The sequence below is a fragment of the Eulemur rufifrons genome, chromosome 5 (genome assembly GCF_041146395.1).
Source record: "Eulemur rufifrons isolate Redbay chromosome 5, OSU_ERuf_1, whole genome shotgun sequence".
Taxonomy (NCBI): Eukaryota; Metazoa; Chordata; class Mammalia; order Primates; family Lemuridae; genus Eulemur; species Eulemur rufifrons.
Window position 1 is genome coordinate 38,038,332 of NC_090987.1, and position 25,364 is coordinate 38,063,695.

Below are 25,364 nucleotides of genomic sequence, written 5' to 3' on the forward strand. Positions count from 1 at the left end.
TTAGATAGACTTCTTTGATTTTTTCTTCTCTGCTTCTTCCTTTTCCTTTTCTATTTCAGTTACTTGTAATTCAATTTCTTTAGCGCTGAACATCTGAAAAGAGAACAAATTTTAAAGAACAAATTTTAATTATTCCAATAACATTGAAATATTTATAATATGAAGAAATCTAATATTTTATTCTATGTTTTTAAGGCTGGTCAAGTGAAGCAGTGGGAGTGTTAATATTTTATAAGTTTATATTTTCTGTCTATAACTTTATATTTTATACCTTCAAATATACAATGAAATGTTTTAAAAGGTTCAAAAGCAACATACTTGTAACAATTATGCTCAAAACCAGACCTCCGAAATGTCCACTATCATTGTGCTAAAAAGGAAAGCAGGGCAAAAGGTGATACTGCATTATATTAATATATCCTATATATGCATACAACTCTAAAACCATTTTTTAATGCAAAGCTTAGTTCTATTCATAAGCAAACAACCCATTACTGAACTCCCCTGATTCCATCATACTGTGTGATTCTCTGACAGGGTTTAACTGTTTTATTGGCCCATAGAACAGTCAAAGAGGTGGGAAGGATGATTTACACTGCTTTGTTTATGTCTCCCTCACTAAGTAGGAAGCAAAAAGAGTTTTTATTTTCTAAGAATTGGCTATGTATTTTGCTTTTCTGTTGTACTGCTTACAAGTATGTCCAAGATTACAGGATTGTGGTTATAAGACTAATTCATTGAAGTTAAGACGTTATATAGGGACACCTAAGTTTAATGATCTTAATACTGAAAAGAGATATCTATGAAACTGATAAATGAATTTTAGCAATTAGTCCATCCCCAGATTTTACATATAAGGAAACTGAGATTCACAGAGTTAAATTATTTGGCTGAAAATTGAGGAGGGATTAAAGATTAGGTGCTCTGACTCTTGTTTCAACTCCAGAATTCTTTCCATTTCACTAATAAGATGTGTGTCAGAAAGCCTGTATTTGTCAATAATCTATGTAAAAGACACCTGAACATTTTATGAAGTGAAGTTACCCATCAAGCAATTACTGAGAGTGCCATGGGCTCTGAACATAAAATGGAATAATATAGTTCTTGCCTGCCATTAGGGAGTCCACAGCTTATGGAAAAAACAGACATATAAATAGATTGTTACCTTATAACAAAAACCTGAATAAAGTGATATGACATTACCTGGGGAAGAGTCAAAGAGCCTTCTTAAAATTGGGTCCAGTGTAGTTAACATGTTGAAATTAAGGAGATAGCCAACTACATCAAACTAACTCCTGTGCTACATGCACATAATTATAAAAAATCAAATGACACTAAAAGCTTATAATGAAATATAGTGGTCCCTTGCTCTACCCACCCTACATCACCTCCAACCCTTAATTTACTATTCACAGGCAACCACATTCAACTATTCTGACTGTTCCCTTTGGTGTCACCTTCATATATCTATTAGGCTTTTACTGCTATTTCTTTCTTTATTTCATTTCAGATACTATCCACCGACTTCCTAGGATTACGTGTCTTCCTGATCCCCACCCTACTCCATCTCTGCTGTTCTGAAACTTCTTGATGAAACACCTATGCACCATGCTGAGTACCTGGTGACTCATGTCCTACAGTTCTAGGAAATTCTCTTCTATTATTTCCTTGATAATTTTTATTCTCATATCTTTTTTTCTTTCTTCATTACAGGCTGGGCCTTATATGCTGATCTTCCAACTGATCTTTTTTGATTGTTCATCTCTAGACGTCATGGTTTTTTTTTTTTTTTTTTTTTCTGGGTGATTTCCTTATTTTCTTTTTTTTTTTTTTAAGACAGAGTCTCACTTTGTTGCCCGGGCTAGAGTGAGTGCCGTGGCATCAGCCTAGCTCACAGCAACCTCAGACGCCTGGGCTCAAGCAATCCTCCTGCCTCAGCCTCCCGAGTAGCTGGGACTACAGCCATGCACCACCATGCCCGGCTAATTTTTTTCTATATATATTTTAGTTGGCCAGATCATTTCTTTCTATTTTTAGTAGAGATGGGGTCGGGGTCTTGCTCTTGCTCAGGCTGGTCTCGAATTCCTGACCTCGAGCGATCCACCCACCTCGGCCTCTCAGAGTGCTAGGATTACAGATGTCAGCCACCGCGCCCGGTCCTTATTTTCTTTTTAATTCTAAACTTTTAATTCTGGACATTATATTCTGGATTTCCAAGAGCACTTTGGATTCTCTGAATGTCTCATTTTTTATATTCTCTCATCTCTCTGAGGTTATTAATCACAAGTTTTACTGCTATTTTAGATTTCCTCTGGGTCCTGTAATGCGGTAATGTCTCTATAATTGTTAAGTCCTTTTTTTTTGAGACAAGGTCTTGCTGTGTTGCCCGGGTAGACTGCAATGGTGTCATCATAGCTCACTGCATCCTCAAACTCCTGGGCTCAAACTGTCCTCCTACCTCAGCCTCCCAACTAGCTGGGACTATAGGTATGTGCCACCACACTTGGCTAACTTTTTATTTTTTGTAGAGATAGGGTCTTGCTCTGTTGCTCAGGCTGGTCTTCAACTCTTGGCCTCAAGTGATCCTTCTGCCTCAGCCTCCCAAAGTGCTAGGATTATAGGCCTGAACCACCATGCCCGGTCTATTGTTAAGTCCTTTTTCTCTCTGTTTTAGTTTACTTTTCATAATATCTAGAGATCCTTGGTGAAACTTGTATAGTTGTATTTAAGAGTAAGGCACTGAAAACTCAATTGAAAGCTCTACATATATAGCAGGGGAAACTGACCCTTGTACAACATGGCGGTTAGAGACACTGACTACTATGTAGTCAAAAATCTGAGGATAACTTTTGACTCCTCCAAAACTTAACTACTAACAACTCACTTCTGACCAGAGGCCTTACTGATAACAATACATTTTGTATTAACACATATTTTATATGTTGTATATATTATATACTGTATTCTTACAATAAAGCTATAGAAAAATGTTATTAAGAAAATCACAAGGAAGAGAAAATACATTTATAGTACTATACTGTATTTATCAATACTCTTGAGTTTTATGCTATCTGTTTACAAGATGAATTGTCTCTCTGAAATGATGAGCAACTGCAGACCTCAACCTACAGTACATATCAAGCAATTCACCTTTTTCTTGTAATGTCATGACTTTTCTCTGCTTCTTGGGAGCACTTTCAGCATCACTAGTGGAACTTTGTATGGGTCCCATGGTGTTATTCAAGGTTTATGATATTGTATTAAACATGATGAAAAAGACATGAGAGTTGTAAGAGATTGCTTTTGACTATGATACACAATTTACTGGAGAGATGAACTGTTCACACAGAGATGATCAGCATCACATGGTGATTTAAGTGGATAATCATAACAGTTGAGCTCACTGCAATAGCAACAGAAGGTGGCTATGAAATTATTTAATATTATGTATTCTATTATTGTAGTTCATTTTATGTAGATATCATTTAATACTGCATCTTTACACTTGTTTATATTTGTCTCAACTGCAAATAATATCATGTATTGTCTGTTAAGTGTCTGTATGCGTAAGTTTTCACAAATTTTCAACTTTGCATAATAGATCTGTGTATATTTTCTGGTAGTAAATGATAAAATAGACTAGTATCTACATTTTTTTGCATTCATGACATATTTAGCTTTTTTTTTTTTTTTTTTTGAGACAGTCTCATTCTGTTGCCCGAGCTAGAGTGCCGTGGCATCACCCTAGCTCACAGCAACCTCAAACTCCCGGGCTAAAGCAATCCTCAGCCTCCCATGTAGCTGGGACTACAGGCATGCGCCACCCTGCCTGGCTAATTTTTTCTATATATTTTTAGTTGTCCAGCTAATTTCTTTCTATTTCTTTAGTAGAGATGGGGTCTCACTCTTGCTCAGGCTGGTCTTGAACTCCTGAGCTCAAACAATCCACCTGCCTCGGCCTCCCAGAGTGCCAAGATTACAGGCGTGAGCCACCGCACCCGGCCTCATATTTAGCTTTTTCTTAATTTTTTCAATATTTGTAGGCTATGTGGTTGGTCTGCAAGTATTTTTAAATGGTCACAAATGTCCACAAATTTTTCCAACATATTTATTGAAAAAAAATCCATGTATAAGTGGCCCCAAGCAGTTCAAACCTATGTTGTTCAAGGGTTAACTATAATGGAATTCCTACACAATTATCAGGGGGTGGGGCAAGACTTGCTTTTTTACTGGGGAAAACTCCAATAACTGTTATTTTAGGTTTTTCTTTTAAACTGAAGCTATGCTAAGGACTGAATGTTTGTCTCCCCTTGCTGTGGTTTGGATATGGCTTGTTTGACCCCACTGTTCCATGAAAGGGCTGTATATGCAAAGCACCCGCCGAATGCCAAAGGAGCAGAGAAAGCAAAGAATGAGGCAGACAAACAAAATCCACTTTGCCAGTAAAGGGTGTCTTATTGGGGGAACTTACAGACAGAAGCATGGTTTTGGATGGCCGTAAGATACGTAGATCTTAGGCAGTATTATTCCCCAGACCCAGGGTTTGGGGAAAGGCTATATGTGCTCCACCAAGACAATTAAGGGCAATCCTCCAGAACAGTCAAGAATGCTGTATATGTCACAGCCTGTAATTTGTGTGATAACAAAAAGGTTGCTTTGATCTAAAGGCAAGATTTATAGTGAGTACATGTACTCACACTAAAGACAGTAAATAAAATAGAAATCAGAAGGCATTCATGGGACTAGAGTTAATTAGAAGTCAACATGGTAGATTAGCATCCAAGATGGGGTCACTTTTGCTTCCACACTCAATCAAGCCTCATCTTGAAATTTGATCCCCAGTGTTGGAGACGGGCCTGGGTGGAGGTATTTTGATTGTGGGGGAAAATCCCTCATGAATGGCTTGGTGCCATTCTCAAGGGAGTGAGTGAGTTCTCACTCTTAGCTCCCATGAGAACTGGTTGTTGAAAAGAGCCTGGCATCTCCTCCTCTTTCTCTTGCTTCTGCTCTCTCACCATGTGATCTCTGCACACATGGGCTCCCCTTTGCCTTCTGCCATGAGTGGAAGTAACCTGAATTCCTCCCCAGAAGCAGATGCTGGTGCCATGCTTCTTGGACAGCCTGGAGAACTATGAGCCAAATAAACCTCTTCTCTTTATAGATTACTCAGCCTCAGGTATTCCTTTATAACAAAGACTTAGACAGTGGACCCCAGCCCCTTTGGTACCAGGGAACCTCTTCTCTTTATAGATTACTCAGCCTCAGGTATTCCTTTATAACAAAGACTTAGACAGTGGACCCCAGCCCCTTTGGTACCAGGGACTGGTTTGATGGAAGACAATTTTTCCATGGACTGGTGGGGGGGATGGTTTCGGGGTGATTCAAGCACATTACATTTCCTGTGTACTTTATTACATTGTAATATCTCATGGCTATTTCATTTACTTATTACAACAGCCCTTTGATGTAGTTAGTGTTAGCTTCATTTTGTACACAAGACAACTGAAAACTGAATATAAGAACAACTTGCTCAAGGTCATGCTGTTAAACAAATATATCTGTGGGAACTTAAAAGCCAGGTCTATGCAAATCTACACTTAAAACACAGGTCTACTATTTCCGAAGCATGTGTCCTATTCACTACCCAGACTATCCTGAAAGACTATGTGGAATGATAATATAACACTGCTGCCAGTACACACACCATTCTACCACTCGTAAGTAAAAATATACCTATAACTCTGTGTTTGTGTGTATTTATGTCTATACATGTGTGTACATGTGTGTGTGATGGGTCTAAAGAAGCACTTCTGGCCTCAGTGGTTTCTGTGCCCCTGTGGTGTTGCTGCCTCTGCCCCTGGGCCCTTGGCAGCTGGCCTAGTACCCATCTCCACACTCCATGCTTAGCACCCTGTTATTTATGTGGGGCTGGCAGAGGCAGACTCCATTGCCCTGTCCCCATTTCTCTTATTTATTATTCTGCTGCTATCTTATCCTCATATCATATCTGTCGGTTAAATAATAAAAGCCAAGAAGTGGTGTCAAAACAACGATGACCAAACACAAAAGCAAAAAAACCCCCATTTTTCCACAAAGCATTAATTTTGGCACTATTTCTCCTTGAAATATTTTCCTTCAAACCAAAGAAAAGGTAAATGTAAAACAATCTTTTAAATATAGTTTCTCATGCTTTGAGTGATTGTGCACAATCTCAGCTGAAGAAAGCTAGCTGGCAAACTATACTTTACAGTTGTACCTGATGAACAACAGTGAAGCATATTTCAAATGCTCTTTCAATGAGCAATGAGTCCTCTAACACAATTATTTCGAATAGTTTATTTTTTGGTCCAGCAGTTTTAACCCGTAATGGCTGACAAAAGGTATGCAAATAATAATTAGACTTGCCAGAAAGAAATATAGAAAGGCTATCATGCTAGGAATTAAAGTTTAAGCCTTAGAGAAGCTCAAAGCACGTTCAAAAGAAAAGTAAAGAAAACAGATAAAAACCAGTAGACAAACAGAAATGGAGAGGTCCTTTGACATAATGAAGGATAACATTATGTCAGAAGCCTGGAGGGCCAGCATTATTTAAAAATGGCAGCTGAATGACACTAGCTGAAAGCATATCTTGATTTTAGAAGATCTGCAAAGACAGGAAGAGTAAGTGCTCTCTATATAATGCCAGGAATGAAATTCGACAGAGAATATGGAATACTGAGCACCATGTAGGACAGACTCAGTAGGGACTCCTACTAAGAGAAATGTATACAAAATGGGTAAGCCTACACAGAAATCTCAGCACCTGTAGGTCTTTATAAAAGGATAGGATTTATTAACTGCTAATCATAAGCACATATAAATGAATATTAGCTTACAGAAATAAAACAGAAATAATCATGGTGTCACTTGATGCTAATGGATGTTTCATGCTTATAATGAAGATTCACAGGTATTAACAACATTTTAACTTTTGTCAAAACACTTTATAATACAGATATTTTTTCTGCTTTGGATAATGACTTACCTTCAAAGGTTGATTTCTTCTTATTATAGCAAGTTCAATGTTTTTTCCACCAGACTGGACAACCTAATGTAGAACAAGTACAATGTGAGAATTACTTCAGCAGATTTTGTGTTTAATAAACAAAAATGGATGAGAAAAAAAAAATCATGCTCTTCTGTATATGCTTTATTAGATCACTTACTTCTAGCAAAGCTCTTATTGCTAATTTGATAGCTTCATTGTCATCTGCTATCACATCTTCTGTGTAATTCTTTTCCAGAAATTCTCGAACAGTTTTAGCACTTCGGCCTATTGCATTTGCCTTCAAAAATTAAAGATAATTATTAAAATTACTGCAATATGGATGAATTTATGGTTACTAAGTGAAGTTTAGGGGTTTGGGGTTTACTCCAGTATTCCTTAATAGAATTACAAAATGAAAATTGTAGATTTGAAAACTTAGCAAACATTTCAGCAGCTTATTTGGTTACTGTATGAATAATTTATAATGGTAGCATGACTTTAAACATTTTTTTATTTCACTATATTTAGGGGGTACAAGTGGTTTTTTGATACATGGATGACTGCACAGTGCTGAAGTCAGGGCTTTCAGTGTAACTGTTACTAAATGGCATACATTGTATCCAATGGGTAATTTTTGATTCTTTATCCTCCCACCTTCTGACTCTCCACAGTCTATTATACCACTCTGTATGACTTAGCTCCTATTTATAAGTGAGTATATGTGGTATTTGTTTTTCCATTCCTGAGATACTTCACTTAGGATTATGGCTTCCAGTTCTATCCAAGTTCTGTGAAAGACATTATTTCACCCTCTTATGGCTGGGTAGTATTCCACGGTATACACATACCACATTTTCTTTATCCACTCAACAGATAACAGGCACTTAGGTTGATTCCTTATCTTTCCAATTGTGAACTGTGTTGCAATAAATATATAAGTGCATGTGTCTTTTTGATATAATGACTTCTTTACCTTTGGTAGATACTCAATAGTGGGACGGCTAGATTGAATGGTAGGTCTACTTTTAGTTCTCTGAGGAGTCTTCATACTGTTTTCCATAGAGGCTGTACTAGTTTACATTTCCACCAACAGCATGTAAGCATTCCCTTTTCACTGCATTTGTGTCAGCATCTACTGCTTTTTTAATTTTTAATAATGGCCATTCTGATAGGGATAAGGTGATATCTCATTGTGGTTTTAATTTACATTTCCCTGATAATTAGTGATAGATATGTTTGTTGGCCATTTACATATCTTCTTTTGAAAAATGTCTGTTCATGTTTTTTGCTCACTTTTTAATGGATTTGTTTTTTTCTTGCTGATTTGTTTGAGTTCCTTGTAGATCGTGGATATTAGTCTTTTGTCAGATATATAATTTGCAAATATTTTCTCCCATTCTGTAGGCTATTCTCATTCTCTCTCTCTCGACAGAGTCTCGCTCTGTTCCCCGGACTAGAGTGCTGTGGCTTCAGCCTCGCTCACAGTAATCTCAAACTCCTGGGCTTAAGCGATCCTACTGCCTCAGCCTCCCGAGTAGCTGGGATTACAGGCATGCACCACCACACCCCGCTAATTTTTTCTCTATATATTTTTAGTTGTCCAGATAATTTCTTTCTATTTTTAGTAGAGATGGGGTCTCGCTCTTGCTCAGGCTGGTCTCAAACTCCTGAGCTCAAATGATCCAACCACCTCGGCCTCCCAGAGTGCTAGGACTATAGGTGTGAGCCACCGCACCCGGCCCATGATCAGTATTTTATGAGGACGGTGGTGATCAGTATTTTAATGCAACAAAATTTTGTCATGTTCCTGAAAGCAATAAAGAATTTACTGTGGGCCGGGCGCGGTGGCTCACGCCTGTAATCCTAGCACTCTGGGAGGCCGAGGCGGGTGGATCGCTCAAGGTCAGGAGTTCGAGATCAGCCTGAGCAAGAGCGAGACCCCGTCTCTACTAAAAATAGAAAGAAATTATCTGGCCAACTAAAATATATATAGAAAAAATTAGCCGGGCATAGTGGCGCATGCCTGTAGTCCCAGCTACTCGGGAGGCTGAGGCAGTAGGATCGCTTAAGCCCAGGAGTTTGAGGTTGCTGTGAGCTAGGCTGATGCCACGGCACTCACTCTAGCCAGGGCAACAAAGCGACACTCTGTCTCCAAAAAAAAAAAAAAAAAAAAGAATTTACTGTGAATACATTTACTCAACTTCTAAAAATATACATATTAACAAATTTCTAACTCACCTTCCAAGCATGATAAGTACCAGAAGGATCTGTCTGATACAATCTTGGGATACCATCATCATCAAAACCTACAATTAAGGCAGAAATACCAAAAGGTCTTCGTCCATTGCTCTGGGTATATTTCTGAAAAATAAAATGTATTTTTAGGATAACACTATTATTAGGTTGGTTCAAAATTGTGGTTTTAGCATTGCTGACATTTGCCATTTGATATAGGAATACATTCTTAAATAAATGTGGTTATGTTATGCATCATTTTAATGCACATTTCTCGCTTTACATTTTTTTTTTTTGCTAATGACTTATTACTTGCCGTCTACTTTATATTTATTTTAGACTATGGAAATGATGTTAGACAAAAAGCAAATTCGAGTGATTTTCTTATTCGAGTTCAAAATGGATCGTAAAGTAGCAGAGGCAACTTGCAACACCAAAGCATTTGGCCTAGGAACTGCTAACGAATGTACAGTGCATTGGTGGTTCAAGAATTTTTGCGAAGACGACGAGAGGCTTAAAGATGAGGAGCGCAGTGGCCGGCCATCAGAAGTTGACAACGACCAATTGAGAGCAATCATCGAAGCTGATCCTCTTATAACTACAGGAGAAGTTGCTGAAGAACTCAACGTTGACTATCCTAAGGTCATTTGGCATTTGAAACAAATTGGAAAGGTAAAAAAGCTCAGTAAGTGGGTGCCTCATGAGCTGTCTGAAAATCAAAAAAATCATGGTTTTGAAGCGTCATCATCTCTTATTGTATGCAGTAACAACAAACCATTTCTCGACCAAATTGTGACGTGCGACAAAAAGTGTATTTTATACGACAACCAGTGATGACCAGCTCAGTGGCTGGACTGAGAAGAAGCTCCAAAACACTTCCCAAAGCCAAACTTGCACCGAAGAAAGGTCATGGTCACTGTTGGTGGTCTGCTGCCAGTCTGATCCACTACAGCTTTCTGAACCTTGGAGAAACCATTCCATCGGAGAAATATGCCCAGCAAATCCATGAGATGCACTGAAAACTGCAAAGCCTGCAGCCGGCATTGGTCAACAGAAAGGGCCCAATTCTTCTCCATGACAATGTCCATCCACAGGTCACACAACGGCTTCAAAAGCTGAACGAATTGGGCTATGAAGTTTTGCCTCCTCTGCCATACTCACCTGACCTCTTGCCAACTGACCACCACTTCTTCAAGCATCTTGACAACTTTTTGTAGGGAAAATGCTTCCACAACCAGGAGGATGCAGAATGTGCTTTCCAAGAATTCGTGGAATCCCGAAGCATGGATTTTTATGCTATGGGAATAAACAAACTTACCTCTCATTGACAAAAATGTATTGATTGTAATGGTTCCTCTTTTGATTAATAAAAATGTGTTTAAGCCTGGCTATAATGATTTAAAATTCATAGTCCAAAACTGCAATTACTTTTGCACCAACCTAATACTTATCAAATGAAAAATTCTAATAATAAGTGAAGCATTGCTGCCAAAATGATCTACTTTCCTGATTCTTATTCTATGTATATTAAAGATTTTTTTCCTGACCCTTTCTGGACTAACCTCAATTCATCATGAAAATTTTTAAAACTTAAGCTGTACAGTCTATAAAATAATATCACAAGTTTGTTTATACATGGTCTCAAAATTGTTTTCTTGTTGCTTTGTATATATTTTGGTAACATAACTGGATCATAATCTCCCTAATTTAGCAGAGAACTGTGTATTTATGCCATACCATTTTTGTTCTCAGTAAAAGTGATTTCCATGAGCTATGCTTCGGAAACATGTCCTTGGTTTACCTTGAGGGACACTGTAATTATTACTACTATTATCAAGTATTCTTACTTGATACTATTATTAGCAAGTATATTATGTTAATTATATACTAAGTTATCTCTATTTAAAAACTCAAGGCCGGGCGCGGTGGCTCACGCCTGTAATCCTAGCACTCTGGGAGGCCGAGGCGGGTGGATCGCTCAAGGTCAGGAGTTCGAGGCCAGCCTGAGCAAGAGCGAGACCCCGTCTCTACTAAAAATAGAAAAAAATTATATGGACAACTAAAAATATATATATAGAAAAATTAGCCGGGCATAGTGGCGCATGCCTGTAGTCCCAGCTACTCGGGAGGCTGAGGCAGAAGGATCACTTGAGCCCAGGAGTTTGAGGTTGCTGTGAGCTAGGCTGACGCCACGGCACTCACTCTAGCCTGGGCAGCAAAGTGAGACTCTGTCTCAAAAAAAAAAAAATAAAAAAAAATAAAAACTCAAGTAAGATAATTCTTTTGGCCGGGCAAGGGGCTAATGCCTGTAATTCTAGCAATCTGGGAGGCTGAGGCAGGAGGATCTCTTGAGGTCAGGTGTTGGAGAGCAGTCTGAGCAAGAATGAGATCCCATTTCTACCAAAACCAGAAAAAATTAGCAAGGTGTGGTGGTATGTGACTGTAGTCCCAGCTACTTGGGAGGCAGAGGCAGGAGGATCACTTGAGCCTAGGAGTTTGAGGTTGCAGTAAGCTGTGGTGATGCCACTGCACCCTGGCCAGGCGACAGAACAATACTGTCTCAAAAAAAAAAAAAAGCCCACACCATTTTTTCAATCCCAAGACGGGAAAACTTTTCTTTCTCTTGAAGAAAAAGCATGCTTTTTCCTCACAGACAATAGGTCAGTAGAAATCAAATGTATGACTTTTTGCTTTAGTACCAGGGAACTTCCTGGATTTGTGCTCCAAGAAGTGGAATTCACACTGCGTCTGGTACCCCTAGAAGTCATGCAAAGTAGCAACCCCAACAGAAAGGCAAGGACGAAATTTGTAGGCAATTTTGTATGGCTGTACATAACTTTGTATATAACTCTGTGGCTTGAAATAACTTTATATTAGCTTTCTTCCTGGTCTTATCTATGTATCATATCTATTTTCTTATTTTTCAATTTTATTATATGCATTTTTAAAAGTTTATATATATTTTTAATTGACACAATTATTGTATATATTTATGAAGCACAGAGTGCTATTTTGATAAATGTATACAAGATGTAATGATTAATTAAGAGTAAGTAGCACATTTATCACCTCAAACATTTATCATTTGTGTTGGGAACATTCAAAATTCTCTCTTCTAGTTTGAAAATATATGATAAAAAAAATTGTTAACTATAGTCATCCTACAGTGCTATACAGAACACTAGAACTTATTCCCCCTATCTAGGTATAATTTTATATCCTTTAACAGATCTCTCCCTATTCTCCCTCTACCCTCCCATTCCCAGCCTATAACCAGTACTCTATTCTCTACTTCTATAAGCACAACTTTTTTAGCTTCCACATATGAGTGAGAACATAAGGCATTGGTCTTTCTGTGGCTGACTTATTTCACTTAACATAATGCCCTCCAGGCTCATCCATGTTGTTGCAAATAGTACGATTTTTTTTTTTTTTTTTTTGAGACAAGCTCTCACCCTGTTGTCTAGGCTAGAGTGCAGTGGCAAGATCATAGCTCACTGCAGCCTAAAACTTCTGGGCTTAAGCAATCCTCCTGCCTCAGCCTCCCAAGTAGCTGGAACTACAGGTAGGTACCACCGTGCCTGGCTATTTAAACTTTTTTTTTTTTTTTGCAGAGACACAGTCTCACTGTGTTGCCCAGGGTGGTCTCAATCCCCTGGTCTCAAGTGATACTCCTGCCTCGGCCTCCCAAAGTACTGGGATTACACGTATGAGCCACCATGCCCTGCTGGGAATTCATTCTTTTTTCATGGCTGAATAGCATGCTATTTTTATCTATGCCACAATTTCTTTATCCATTTATCTGTTGATGCTTACTTAGGTTGATTCCATATCTTGGCTATTGTGAACAGTGCTGTGATAACCATGAAGGTGCATACATCTCTTTGATATACTGATTTCCTTTCCTTTTAACAAATACCCGGTAGTAGAATTGCTGAATCTTATGGTCGTTTTATTTTTAGTTTGTTAAGGAACTTCCATTCTGTTTTCCATAATGGCTGCACTAATTTACATTTCTATCAACAGTATATAAGAGTTCCTCTTTCCCTGCATCCTTGCCACTGTTGAATTAAATCTGATGCAAGAACAAGTCTAGTGGGATAGTCATTTTTACAATTTTATGGAGTAGCTTTTTAAGAAGACTTTTTGCTACAGATGAGTCTTTAGGGTGTTGGGTGGGTATGGTGCATTGGCTTTAGTTATGGGTGGATTCAGTATTGTGGCCTCCATCCAGTTTATTCAGCTATAATCCTCATCAGTGAGGTCCACAATTGCCTCAGTGGCCTCTGCTGCGGGAGTGTGTGAGGGCAGTGGCATGGTATTATTACTGGGAGCACCGAGCTGGTTGTCTGGCTAACCACATGCAACTGTGGAGTGTTGCGGCCCGATTACAGAACGGGGGATGAACACATAAACATACATGCAGACACACGGAAAAAACACACGGACACACATGAAGACGGTAAAGACTGCAGTGCCAAAAACAAGCCAGTCACTTTATTTTTATACTCCTTTTGTCCAGCAGCTACTTCCTGGTACGTGACTATCTTTAGAGTCCTGAGGCCACATGTTCCATTTCTTATGGAAATTGCTCAAGGGAAGGCAAACGTTTGCATCTTAACCTTTGGACCTCAATGAGACACACCTTGGCTATTTGCCTTAGGAAACAGTTTGTCTATTTCAACAGGCCATTGACCTTTAGCTCCAAGAAGCATTCAGCAGTCAATGGGCCCTGTCCGGATCCATTGACTTCTGGCCTCAAGGAGCGTTCTGGACCCACTGACCTTTGGACCCAAGAAGCATGTCCAGCTTTGCTGACTCTGAGCTCAAGCCAATTCTTGCTCAGGGACGATCCCTACAGTGGAGGATGATCAAGAGGCTGCCCACCGGTCTCTCTAGAAAGGTGGTGGCTGCTGCCAAATGGATACAAGACTGGGTGTGCATGGGGCCAGTAGTGAGGGGCAGCCCTGCAGTGATCTGTACAGGGAGAATAGGTCACTGGTGGATCTGCTATTGGGCCTGCTGTGAATGTGCATGGGTGAGGCAAATCTAGGCGACTCTGCAGTAGTACATGGTTGGGGAGCGGCATCATAGAACCAGATGTGAGGACGGATGTGGTATGCAAGGGTGCAGTAGTGCCAGTAGGCTCTGCAGAAATGTGTGAGGGAGTCAGGGCCCTTGCAGGACTGGCTTTTGGGCTATGTGAGCAGGATCGGTGAGCTGACGGTTGTACAACATAGGTACATGCAACCAAGATGGCCAGCTGGACACTGGGTGGCTTCTCTGCTATTCAGGCCCACCCATTCCGTGAGTGGGTAGTTTCCCATGTGGGTTCTGACACTGGGGTCTCAGTCATTCCATCTGGCCTAGGCTCCAGGCAGCTGAGACCATAGTGCTGTAGGCACCAGTGTAAATCTGGCTGAATGAGGGCAGGGCCTCATGGATGGGGAGGTTAAGCCATTAATGACTCCTCCCAGGGCAGGACACATTCCAGTAGTGGGTCCAACTACAAGATGGCATTTTAGCCATAGCAGCTTAGGTTGCAGGGGTGAGGGGTGTTCAAGGTGGGCTCCTATTCTTGTGAAGAACAGGAATTGATAGTAGGAAAATGTGTGCTCTCTTTGATTCTAACTGATGCTATTCGCTTCTGTGACTATGCTTGCTTTTAGTTGTTTGATAAATATAGTTAATCAGAATGAAAAACAGGGATAAGAGCAAAGGTAACTCCATGATAGGCTAGGCTTCCTGGATGTGAGAAGCCTAGTTCTGCTTCTGTATATATGGCTTGCTGGCTTGGTGCTTAGCGTAAGTGGAGTCATGGCAAGCTTCACTAAAGTAAAGGAAAACAAAGCCCCAGGAAGTAACCGCAAGTTACTTCCTGATAAAGGGCTGGAGAGTCCAGGGGCCCTCCAACCAACTAAGTAGATAAAAAGAGTAAGGCATGATCAGCGCATGAACGGCTTGTGCAGGGCGTGTGTTCCCAGTATGGCTTGTAACCCAAAATTAGAAGGTATGCAACAACAGCCCCTCTCCCCCGTCGGAGACCCTCCTCTTCCCCTGGATGACGTTAACTACAACTGGCGCCAGTGCGAAGAGCCCGAAGCTTAGAGTCAACCAACCAGAAGCCAACGCGATCAGCCACTTCTAAAAAAAGGACAAATAAACTAAAGGGGGATGAAGTGCAGACTAGTGTGTCGTGTGCAGACTAGTGTGTCGTGTGCAGACTAACGTGTCATGTGAAAACTAGCATATAGAAAAGTATAAAAGCTTAACCTTTACCCCTAGTTCGTGGAGAGGCCACTGCGTTGGTGCTCTGGAATTTGGACCCTGGCTCGGGCTAGCCAATAAACTCCTTTGCCTTTTTGCAGCCTCAGTGACTCTGCCTCTCTCTTCCTGGGGCCAAGAGGAACCGGATCTAACACTTGACACAGTGCAGCTGTGAAAACTTCCAGCTAGTCTCCAAACTGTACTTGTAGCTTGTGAGGACTGGGAAATGCTCCCTGCAGTGAGGCCTGCTGGCATTTGTGGCAGCACTGGGGGCTTCTGAGAATCTCCTGTTTACTCCAAGCTGATGATCCTGGAGGGGAGTCAGTGTGGCAGAGGCAGAATGCCTCACCCTCCTCTCTACTGTGTTATTCTGGGCTTCCATACTCCACAGAAATTTCACCACTCTCCTGGTGCTCTCCAGTGTATCTCCTCCACCACTCTAGTCAAAATATAGCTGTTCATTCATTTTTTTCAGTTCCTTTTTGTGGGTAGGATGAGTGCCAGGCAACTCCTGGTCATCTTCCTGATATAACTCTATTATATTAAACGTATTTTTATACGTCACTTCAAAATTTGAATGCAAATAGGCTATGAACATAAATTCTTAAAGAATATGGTTTATGTCTTAATTTCTTTGTTCTTCCTAATGTTCCTCATTCACACATAGTTATGAAGTAAATGCTTTGTAAATATACCTTAGAGGAGAGACCATTTTATTTCACTTCCTTAATTAACGATGTTCTTATTTATTTATTTATTTATTTTTTTGAGACAGAGTCTCACTCTGTTGCCCGGGCTAGAGTCAGTGCCATGGCATCAGCCTAGCTCACAGCAACCTCAAACTCCTGAGCTCAAGCGATCCTCCTGCCTCAGCCTCCCGAGTAGCTGGGACTACAGGCATGTGCCACCATGCCCGGCTAATTTTTTCTATATATATTTTTAGCTGGCCAGATAATTTCTTTCTATTTTTAGTAGAGACAGGGGTCTCGCTCTTGCTCAGGCTGGTCTCAAACCCCTGACCTCGAGTGATCCACCTGCCTCGGCCTCCCAGAGTGCTAGGATTACAGGCGTGAGCCACCGCACCCCACCTCCATGTTCTTTTTTAAATAAAAAAGTAATACATGGAGAGGATTAAAACAATTTAAAAGCATAAAAGGTGCACATGAGATATCTATCGTGGACCCCGTATCCCCAAGTCCCCCACTGCAGTGGCAATCCCAATGTCACAGACCTATGACTATATTTCTATAAATAGCCTTGATATTTCTAGAAGGAAATCTAAAAACTACAATTGGGAACCTTACATATACAATGTTCTGCACCTTATTTTTTGGTGGATGACTTTTTAACAAATGGGAAAATCAAAGCAAATAAAATAGAAAAATAGAATGTAAAAATATTGGACTTTCTTGCAACATGAATTAACAAATTTTTTAAAAAAGGGTAATTTTGTTATAACACAATCAGTTAAAACTTTAATATATAAAATATATAATGGGTTTAAACAAATGGTAAAATCTGCACCAACAAGTGTTCTACCTGGCTGCAATATATTACCTACTCCATAATGCAAATCAACAAAGTAGGTATTATTTTAATGCTGATTTTATAAATAAGAAAACTGAAGCTAAAGTAGGTGAAATAGTTTGCCCAAGGTGCTAAGAAGTAGCAAAATCAGGATTCAAACCCCCAAAATCTGGCTCTCGCAGGCACACTCTTAACCATTCTAGTGCCTGTCAAAGGAAAAGATAGTTTATACTAGGAGAAATGAAAACAGCAAACAAACATGTGGAAAAAAAATTCAACCTCACTGCTAATTATAAAACACAAATTAAAACAACTATTACAGTACTATGTGATACTTATTTGTAAAATAAAAGAAAAATGAAAAAACCCTATACTGATGATTCTTCAGGGATACATTTATGCATTGCTAGTTGCACAATAAAAATTGGCTCATTCTTTCTAAGAAGCAATTTAGCTACATATAAAGAGTCTTAAAACCAATTATAGTCTTTAATCCAGTAAGCCCATACTAAAAATTAATTTAACAACATAATTCAAAAAATAAAAACAAAAGCTGTGACAAAGATAGAATAATATTATTAGATTCCCAGAGAGAAAGAAAGAGAGAAAAGGAGAATAAAAGAAACTGGAAACAATGTAACTAAATTATCAGATAGCAACTAGAAACAGTATTATAGAGTAAGAATAACTATAAAGACAACATTGCCATATGCAAAGTACATAAGTGAAAAAATAATAAATATATACATGGTTACACTTAATGTTAAGCCATGTATCTATGCAGGGATTAAGAAGAAACCATATCTAAACCTGATCAGTTATGTTTAGGTTTTGTCTTAGTCTATTTTGTGCTGTTATACCAGAATACCTGAGACCGGGTAATTTATAAAGAACAGAGGTTTATTTCTTACAGTTAGGGAGGTTAGGAAGTCCAAGATCAAGAGGCCCACACCTAGCTAGGGCTTTGGTGTTGTGTCATCCTAGCACCAAAAGCAAGAGAGCAGGTGTAAAGGCAAGAGAGTGTGGCAGAGAGCAAGAGATTGAATTTGTAGCCTCAAGTCTTTTTATCATCAGTATTAATCCATTCAAGAGGGTGGATCCCTCATGACCTAAACACCTGCAATTAGGTACCACCTCCCACCACTGTGGCATTAGGGATTAAGTTTCCAACACATGCTTTTTGTCGGACATATTCAAACCATAGCAGATTTTTAGGTAAAAGAATAATTGGTATATCTTTGGAAAACATTTAAAGATTAATATATCTCCAGAAAACCCCTTTAAAAGATTAGATTTATCGGCCTGGCGTGATAGCTCATATCTGCAATCCCAGCACTTTGGGATGCCTAGGCATGAGAATTGCTTGAGGCCGGTAGTTCAAGACCAGCCTCATGTCTACAAGAAACAAATTAAAAAAAAAATTAGCTGAACATGGTGTTGTGTGTCTGTAGTCCCAGCTACTTAGGAGGCTGAGCCTAGGAGATAATTTGAGCCCAGGAGTTGGAGGCCACAGTGAACTGTGATCACACCACTGCACTCCAGCCCAGGCAACAGAACGAGATGCTGTCTCAAAGATTTAAAAAAAAAAAAAAAATTAGACCTACTGTTCTTTTAAATTTGAATACAATTCCCAGAATTAATACTGATCGAGATTTCTAGTAGTTAAATCAATGCATTCTACTGGAATAAGAGTGTGAGTATAAAATAAGTGTGAGAAATAATAAGGAATTTAATAGATTTAATAGACCAAATGGTTGGAGTAATTGTAGTATTTCTATGGTGGGACTTATAATGATGAAAAATGAGAAAACTCGAAGAAGTCTATTAGACTATGAGCTTACCTGCTTTAAAGTTGCTATGAAGCGAGTTATATATTCCACAGTAACCGGGTCCTCCACTGTGAGCTTATGGCTCTGACACTCCACTCGGGCTCTATTTATTACTACTCTGGCATCAGCAGTCAGTCCTATAAAAATAATCAAAATTTTATAAAAATATATTTTTTCAATACGTTTTTCTTTGTCAAATGGGTTTTAGTCCCCATGAAATATTTCTTATAGAACCTTTTTTTTCTCAATACATGCTCATTACACAGGATTTGTAAAATTAAGTGTCACTTGTCCTACCTTTTGATTTATTTCATTTAAGACTTCATTTGATGCATTCTTACTTAGTTTTTAAAGAAAATGATTTTAAAGAATAATGGTTTAAGGCCGGGTACGGTGGCTCACGCCTGTAATCCTAGCACTCTGGGAGGCCGAGGCGGGAGGATTGCTCGAGGTCAGGAGTTCGAGACCAGCCTGAGCAAGAGCAAGACCCTGTTTCTACCAAAAATAGAAAGAAATTATATGGACAGCTAAAAATATATATAGAAAAATTAGCGGCCAGGCGCGGTAGCTCACGCCTGTAATCCTAGCCCGCTGGGTGGCCAAGGCGGGTGGATCGCTCGAGGTCAGGAGTTCGAGACCAGCCTGAGCAAGAGCAAGACCCCATCTCTACTAAAAAAAAATAGAAAGAAATTATCTGGCCAACTAAAATATATATAGAAAAATTAGTCAGGCATGGTGGTGCATGCCTGTAGTCCCAGCTACTCGGGAGGCTGAGGCAGTAGGATCGCTTAAGCCCAGGAGTTTGAGGTTGCTGTGAGCTAGGCTGACGCCACCGCACTCACTCTAGCCCGGGCAAGAAAGCAAGACTCTGTCTCAAAAAAAAAAAAAAGAAAAATTAGCCGGGCATGGTGGCACATGCCTGTAGTCCCAGCTACTTGGAAGGCTGAGGCAGTAGGATCGCTTAAGCCTAGGAGTTTGAGGTTGCTGTGAGCGAGGCTGATGCCACGGCACTCTAGCCCAGGCAACAGAGGGAGACTCTGTCTCAAAAAAAATTAAAAAATAAATAAAGAAAGAAAGAATAATGGTTTAGACACTAACAGTAAGCTGGACTTCTTACAAAAATAGAACCATTACTTCATTATTAAACATATCCACTGAATTTAAACTGCATTCAACACAACTGTGAAATGTCACTTTTCAGTTTTTTGTCTAAAATTAAGGGTTTGAAAATCAAGTCCGTTTACTTTAAGTAGTTAAAAGTAGCCATGTAGCACCCTGCTTTGCTGCTTAGATATTTCTTCCACCAGATAACCTAATTTGTCATTCTTAAATTCTGCCTTCCATAAATCCCTAGAGCATGAACACAGTTCAGCCAAGATTTTTGATGCTTTATAACAAGGATAGCCTTTGCTCTGGTGTCCAAAACTTTATTCCTCAGTTCCATTAGAGACCTCATGAGAATGGCCTTTACTGTCCCTATCAATGTTCTGGTCACAAGCACTTAAGTAATCTCTAAGAAGATTTAGAGTTTCCCCACAGCACTCCTCTTCTGAGTCTTTACCAGAATTGCCCTCAGTGCTCCATCTATGGCTTTTACCAGCATTCACTTCACCACTGTTCCAGCCTCTACCTATTGCCCAGTTCCAAGCCACTTCCACATTTTCAGTTATTTGTTACACAAACAGCTCCACTTCTTGGCAACAATTTTCTGTCTTATTCCATTTTATGTTGCTATAACAGAATCCTATAACAAACAGGGTAATATATACAGAAGTTTATTGAGCTCATGGTTCTGAGAGCTGGGAAGCCCAAAAGCATGACACTGGCAACTGACGAGGATCAAGTGATCCTCTTGCCTAAGCCTCTTGAGTAGCTGGGAATACAGTCACATACCATTGTACTGGCTTGATTGAGGTTTTTAAGCTACAATATAAAATTCTAGTTTAAAAAAAACACAATTAGAAAATGAGCAAAAAAATGACACGAGACATGTTTTATTCACTGTACAGATGAAAATAAGCACCTGAAAATGTGTTCAACATCACCAGCCAGGAGGAAAATATAAATTATATCCACAATTAGATATCAATATATACCTATAAGAATGTCTAAAATAAAAAATAGTAACGACACCAAATGCTGCTGAGGATGCAGAGAAAATGAATTGCTCATACATTTCTAGAGGGAATTTAAAATAGTATAACCACTCTGAAATACAATTTGGCAGTGTTTCATAAAACTAAATATAGATTACCATACAATCCAGCAATGGCACTCTTAGAAATTTATCCCAGAGAAGGGAAATCGTATGTTCACACAAAAACCTATAAACAAAAGTTCACAGAAGCTTTATTTGTAATAACCAAAAACTGGAAATGACCCAAATGTTCTTCAATGAGAGAGTTAACAAACTGTGGTGCATTCATAACATGGAATACTACTCAGCAATTAAAAAAACGGACTGTTGATACCTGAAACAATTTGGATAAACTGTAAGGGAATTATGCTGAATAAAAAAGGCCATTCTGAAAAGGTTATATATCATATGACTTTATCCATATAACATTCTCAAAATGTTATAGACATAGAGAATAGATACTGGTTTCCAGAGATTAAAGATGCGGAAAAGGAATAGTATGAGGTAGTCTTGTCATGACGGGAGAGTTGTATATCCTGACTGTAGTGATGGCTGCATGATTCTGGATGAGATAAAAGGCGAAAGATTTATACGATCTGAAGAGAAACCAGAGTATTCTGCACAAGATAAATGAAATAAAACCAAACACATGCACATACACATGCATGAATGCATGTAAAACTGGTGAAATCTGAATAAACTCTTTGGACTATATGAATATCAATTGACTGGTTTTGAAAATGTTACCATTAAGGGAAACTTGGTAAAAGCAGACTTCCCCATGTTTTTGGTAACTTCTGAATCTATAATTATTTCAAATAAAAAGTTTTTAAAAGAAAACAGCTACCTAAAGTTTTAAGTAAGGTAATGTAATATACATCTTTTAACATTTATGCTTTATCAAAGCATTTATCAGAAATCCTAGTTTACAAATTTGAGATTTTCCTTTAAAAAAAATAGGGTACATACTGCTTTTAGTAAGAAAGGAAATATTACTACATGTTGTATAAATATAGCACAACTGCAGCAGTGAGGCCAATTGTGTCGCCCTATCACATTAAGATACTATGCATCATTATTGTAGGTCCGTAAGTACCTGCAAAAGCCATGCAGACGTGGTCATCAAGGGCACAAATCTTCCTTACAGTTCTTTCATCTTGAAGCTTCGCAACAGATTTTTTTTCTACCCCAAGCACAACTATATTGGTACCTCGAATTCCAACCTGTTAAGTCATTTAAGAAAACATAATCAGTTGTCAGTTTACAGTATAAAATCAAGTTATTCTAAAATTCTAAAATCAAGTTATTCATGACTTAGAGGAAAAGGCTCATCTTTAAACATTCAATAAACATGAGAAAAGTAGACACCTAGGAAACAGCTGCATAGGTATGGGCATACTGGAAGTTCATTCCCCAAACTCAAAGCAAAAAAGGCAAATAGAAATTACAAAGAAAATACCAATGCTGAAACTACATGAGTGTCCTAATCTCACATAACACACCTGAACACCTGAAAAAGTGCTATCTAGAAACAGTAAGTCCTCAATGTCGTTGATAGGTTCTTAGAAACTGTGGCTATAGGTGAAACAACATATAACAAAATCAATTTTACCACAGGCAAATCAATATAAATAAGAGTTAAGTTCCTATGAAATATTTCTGGTCACAAAAACATCACCTAACTTCTAAATAAAGACCCCAAACACTTCTAGTATTAAACATTGAAATAAATGTGAACTATACATACACTTGAGAAAGATTAATAAAAACAAGTAAGATAATTATTTACCCAATTTTTGGTGAATCAGTGAGTGATGGCTGTCACAGTGGTGGTTGGTTAAATCAAGGAAGGTTTTCAAAGCAAAATTGTAAGGAGCACATCCTACCACCATGCAGTTCAAAAACCAAATGTAGGCCGGGCGCGGTGGCTCACGCCTGTAATCCTAGCACTCTGGGAGGCCGAGGTGGGCGGATCGTTTGAGCTCAGGAGTTCGAGACCAGCCTGAGCAAAAGCGAGACCCCATCTCTACTAAAAATAGAAAGAAATTATATGGACAGCTAAAAATATATATAGAAAAAATTAGCCGGGCATGGTGGTACATGCCTGTAGTCCCAGCTACTCGGGAGGCTGAGACAGGAGGATCCTTTGAGCTCAGGAGTTTGAGGTTGCTGTGAGCTAGGCTGACGCCACGGCACTCACTCTAGCCTGGGCAACAGAGTGAGACTCTGTCTCAAAAAAAAAAAAAAAAAAAACCCACCAAAAACCAAATGTGATGAGCTCCCTGAGTGCTTTTGTACTGCATTGTTTATTGTCCTCATTTGTATTATACTTTATTTTATTATACAATTATTTGTATTCATTTGTTTATTTTCCAACCTGCTTATCCCAGTTCAGGGTTGTGGGTGACTAAAGCCTATCCCAAAAGCTCAGGGTATAAGGTGGAAACCAACACTGGATAGGACACCATTCCATTGTAGGGTGGGTTCACACACACACCTCCACACTCACTCAGACTGGGACAATTCAGCCGTGTCAATTATCCTAACATATATATCTTTAGTATGTGGGAGGAAGTTGGAGTACTCGAAAAAACTCCTACAGACGTGGGGAGAACAGGCAAACTCCACATAGACAGCGGTCTTGAATGGGAATTGTTTCTTTTTCCATCATAAACATTATAACAAAATGATGTTAAATAAAATGATATTTGAGGATCTGCTGTACTCTATGATATGAACCAAAATGGAAGAATATGCTAGGAACCCATGTCGTTTCCTCATAGTATGGGTAGTACTTGGATTTTCCAGCCTTTACAACTGTGAGAAACAAACTTCTGTTGTTTATAAGGTATCAGTGGTCAAATCCAGAAACAGAGGCATCATCTTTGACTCTTCCCTCTCCAGTACCTCTTACTCACTCTGCCATGACCATCCAAAAATCATCAAATTGTATAAACTCTATTGCTAATGTTTCTCTGGAATCTGCCTTATTTCCATTTCTGCCCCAACGCCTAGTAAAATCTATTAATAGTATCATATTTTCACAGACTCCTAACTGTTCTCCCTGTTTCTACTCTTGACTTCATCCAATTTGCTGACCACAATGTAGCCTGAGAAGTCTTTGGAAAATAAAAAAAGACAATCTGAATGTGGCATACTCCTACTTAAAACTCGAACAGGTAAGGACAATTTCTCACCAAGCAAACCAACACAGCACAGGGCTATATGTGGGAAAACGGATGGAGGGACTATAATATTCACTCTTTGTCCTTCTGCAGAGAGGCTAATGCACAGAGGCTTTCTCTGTACAGAAAAAGCATGGCCACCAGGAACTCTGGACTCACATCTCAACAGTTCTCTCAGAGTAGTAGGAAAGCTACCACTGTCTCATTAGAAAAGTCTTAAAGGTAGACTTATATCAGTTAGATTTGAGTCACATGCTCATTGCTGTGGCCAGGCGAATAGAAACTATGAATGATCCTACCTGGGTCATGTGAGTACCTTCGTGGTTGGACAAACGAATGATGACAGTCAAAACTCTTCAAGGCCTCTTACTCCCTCAGGACGAAAAATATTCTCATTTACATGGTTTAAAGGCATTCCACATGATCTGGCACCAGTTTCTAACTTCACCTCTTCCTACATTTCCATTGCTTCAGCAATGCCTTTCAGTTCATAGAATATAGCTGTCTTTTGCTACTTGTCTTTCCATAAGCTATTTCCTTTGTTTAAAATACTCTTCACTCTTTCCTCTTCTTCATTTGGCTATCTTTCATCTTTCAGGTGTCCACTTAAATATTACTTTTTCAGGGGGACTTCCCTGACACCTAGAGTTCCCACAATGCTCCATGTCTTCCCATTATAATACTCATTTAGGCCTTGTTAGGACTGCTTACTTAATCATCTAACTTTCTTGCTAGATAGGTAAGCTCTCTGTGGACAGGGATTGAGTCTATCTTCTTCATAATGAAACCATATGGCCCATCACCATGTTTGGCATATGTACGTGTTCAACAAAAATGTCTTGAAGTAACAAATGAATGTGCAGGAAGAACCATAGATGAAATTGATGGAAAACGAGAAAACAAGAGAATAGTAAGCAATAATAGCTACAAAGCATTAAGTACTTTCTGCGAACCAGATTCTGTGTAAGATGCTTAACATGTACCATTACCTCATTTGACTTTCACATCAACTCTATGAAGCAGGTGTTTTTTGATGACCATTTTACCACTAAAGAAACCGAAGCTTAGAGAAGTTAATTGTCTTAAATGATACATATCTGGTTTCCACATTCATGATAATGACAGCTAACTAGTATGTAAATATTTACTGAACAAAT

General features: G+C 39.0%; 1 protein-coding gene across 3 annotated transcripts in view; it reads right to left on the bottom strand.

The window, feature by feature from the left end:
* Positions 1 to 25,364, bottom strand: part of PSMA8 (proteasome 20S subunit alpha 8) — a 28,427-nt gene continuing 3,063 nt past the window's right edge. Inside the window, exons 2-7 of one of the 3 annotated variants that reach the window (XM_069468168.1) lie at positions 22,233 to 22,245; positions 18,898 to 19,022; positions 9,266 to 9,388; positions 7,206 to 7,325; positions 7,025 to 7,087; positions 1 to 93 (exon numbers count right to left, since the gene is read on the bottom strand). In XM_069468168.1, the coding sequence (XP_069324269.1) occupies positions 1 to 93; positions 7,025 to 7,087; positions 7,206 to 7,325; positions 9,266 to 9,388; positions 18,898 to 19,022; positions 22,233 to 22,245 (537 nt within the window). Of the gene's footprint in view, positions 94 to 7,024; positions 7,088 to 7,205; positions 7,326 to 9,265; positions 9,389 to 18,897; positions 19,041 to 22,118; positions 22,246 to 25,364 lie in introns of all 3 variants that reach the window. The other 2 variants (XM_069468167.1, XM_069468166.1) reach the window with 2 other exon arrangements.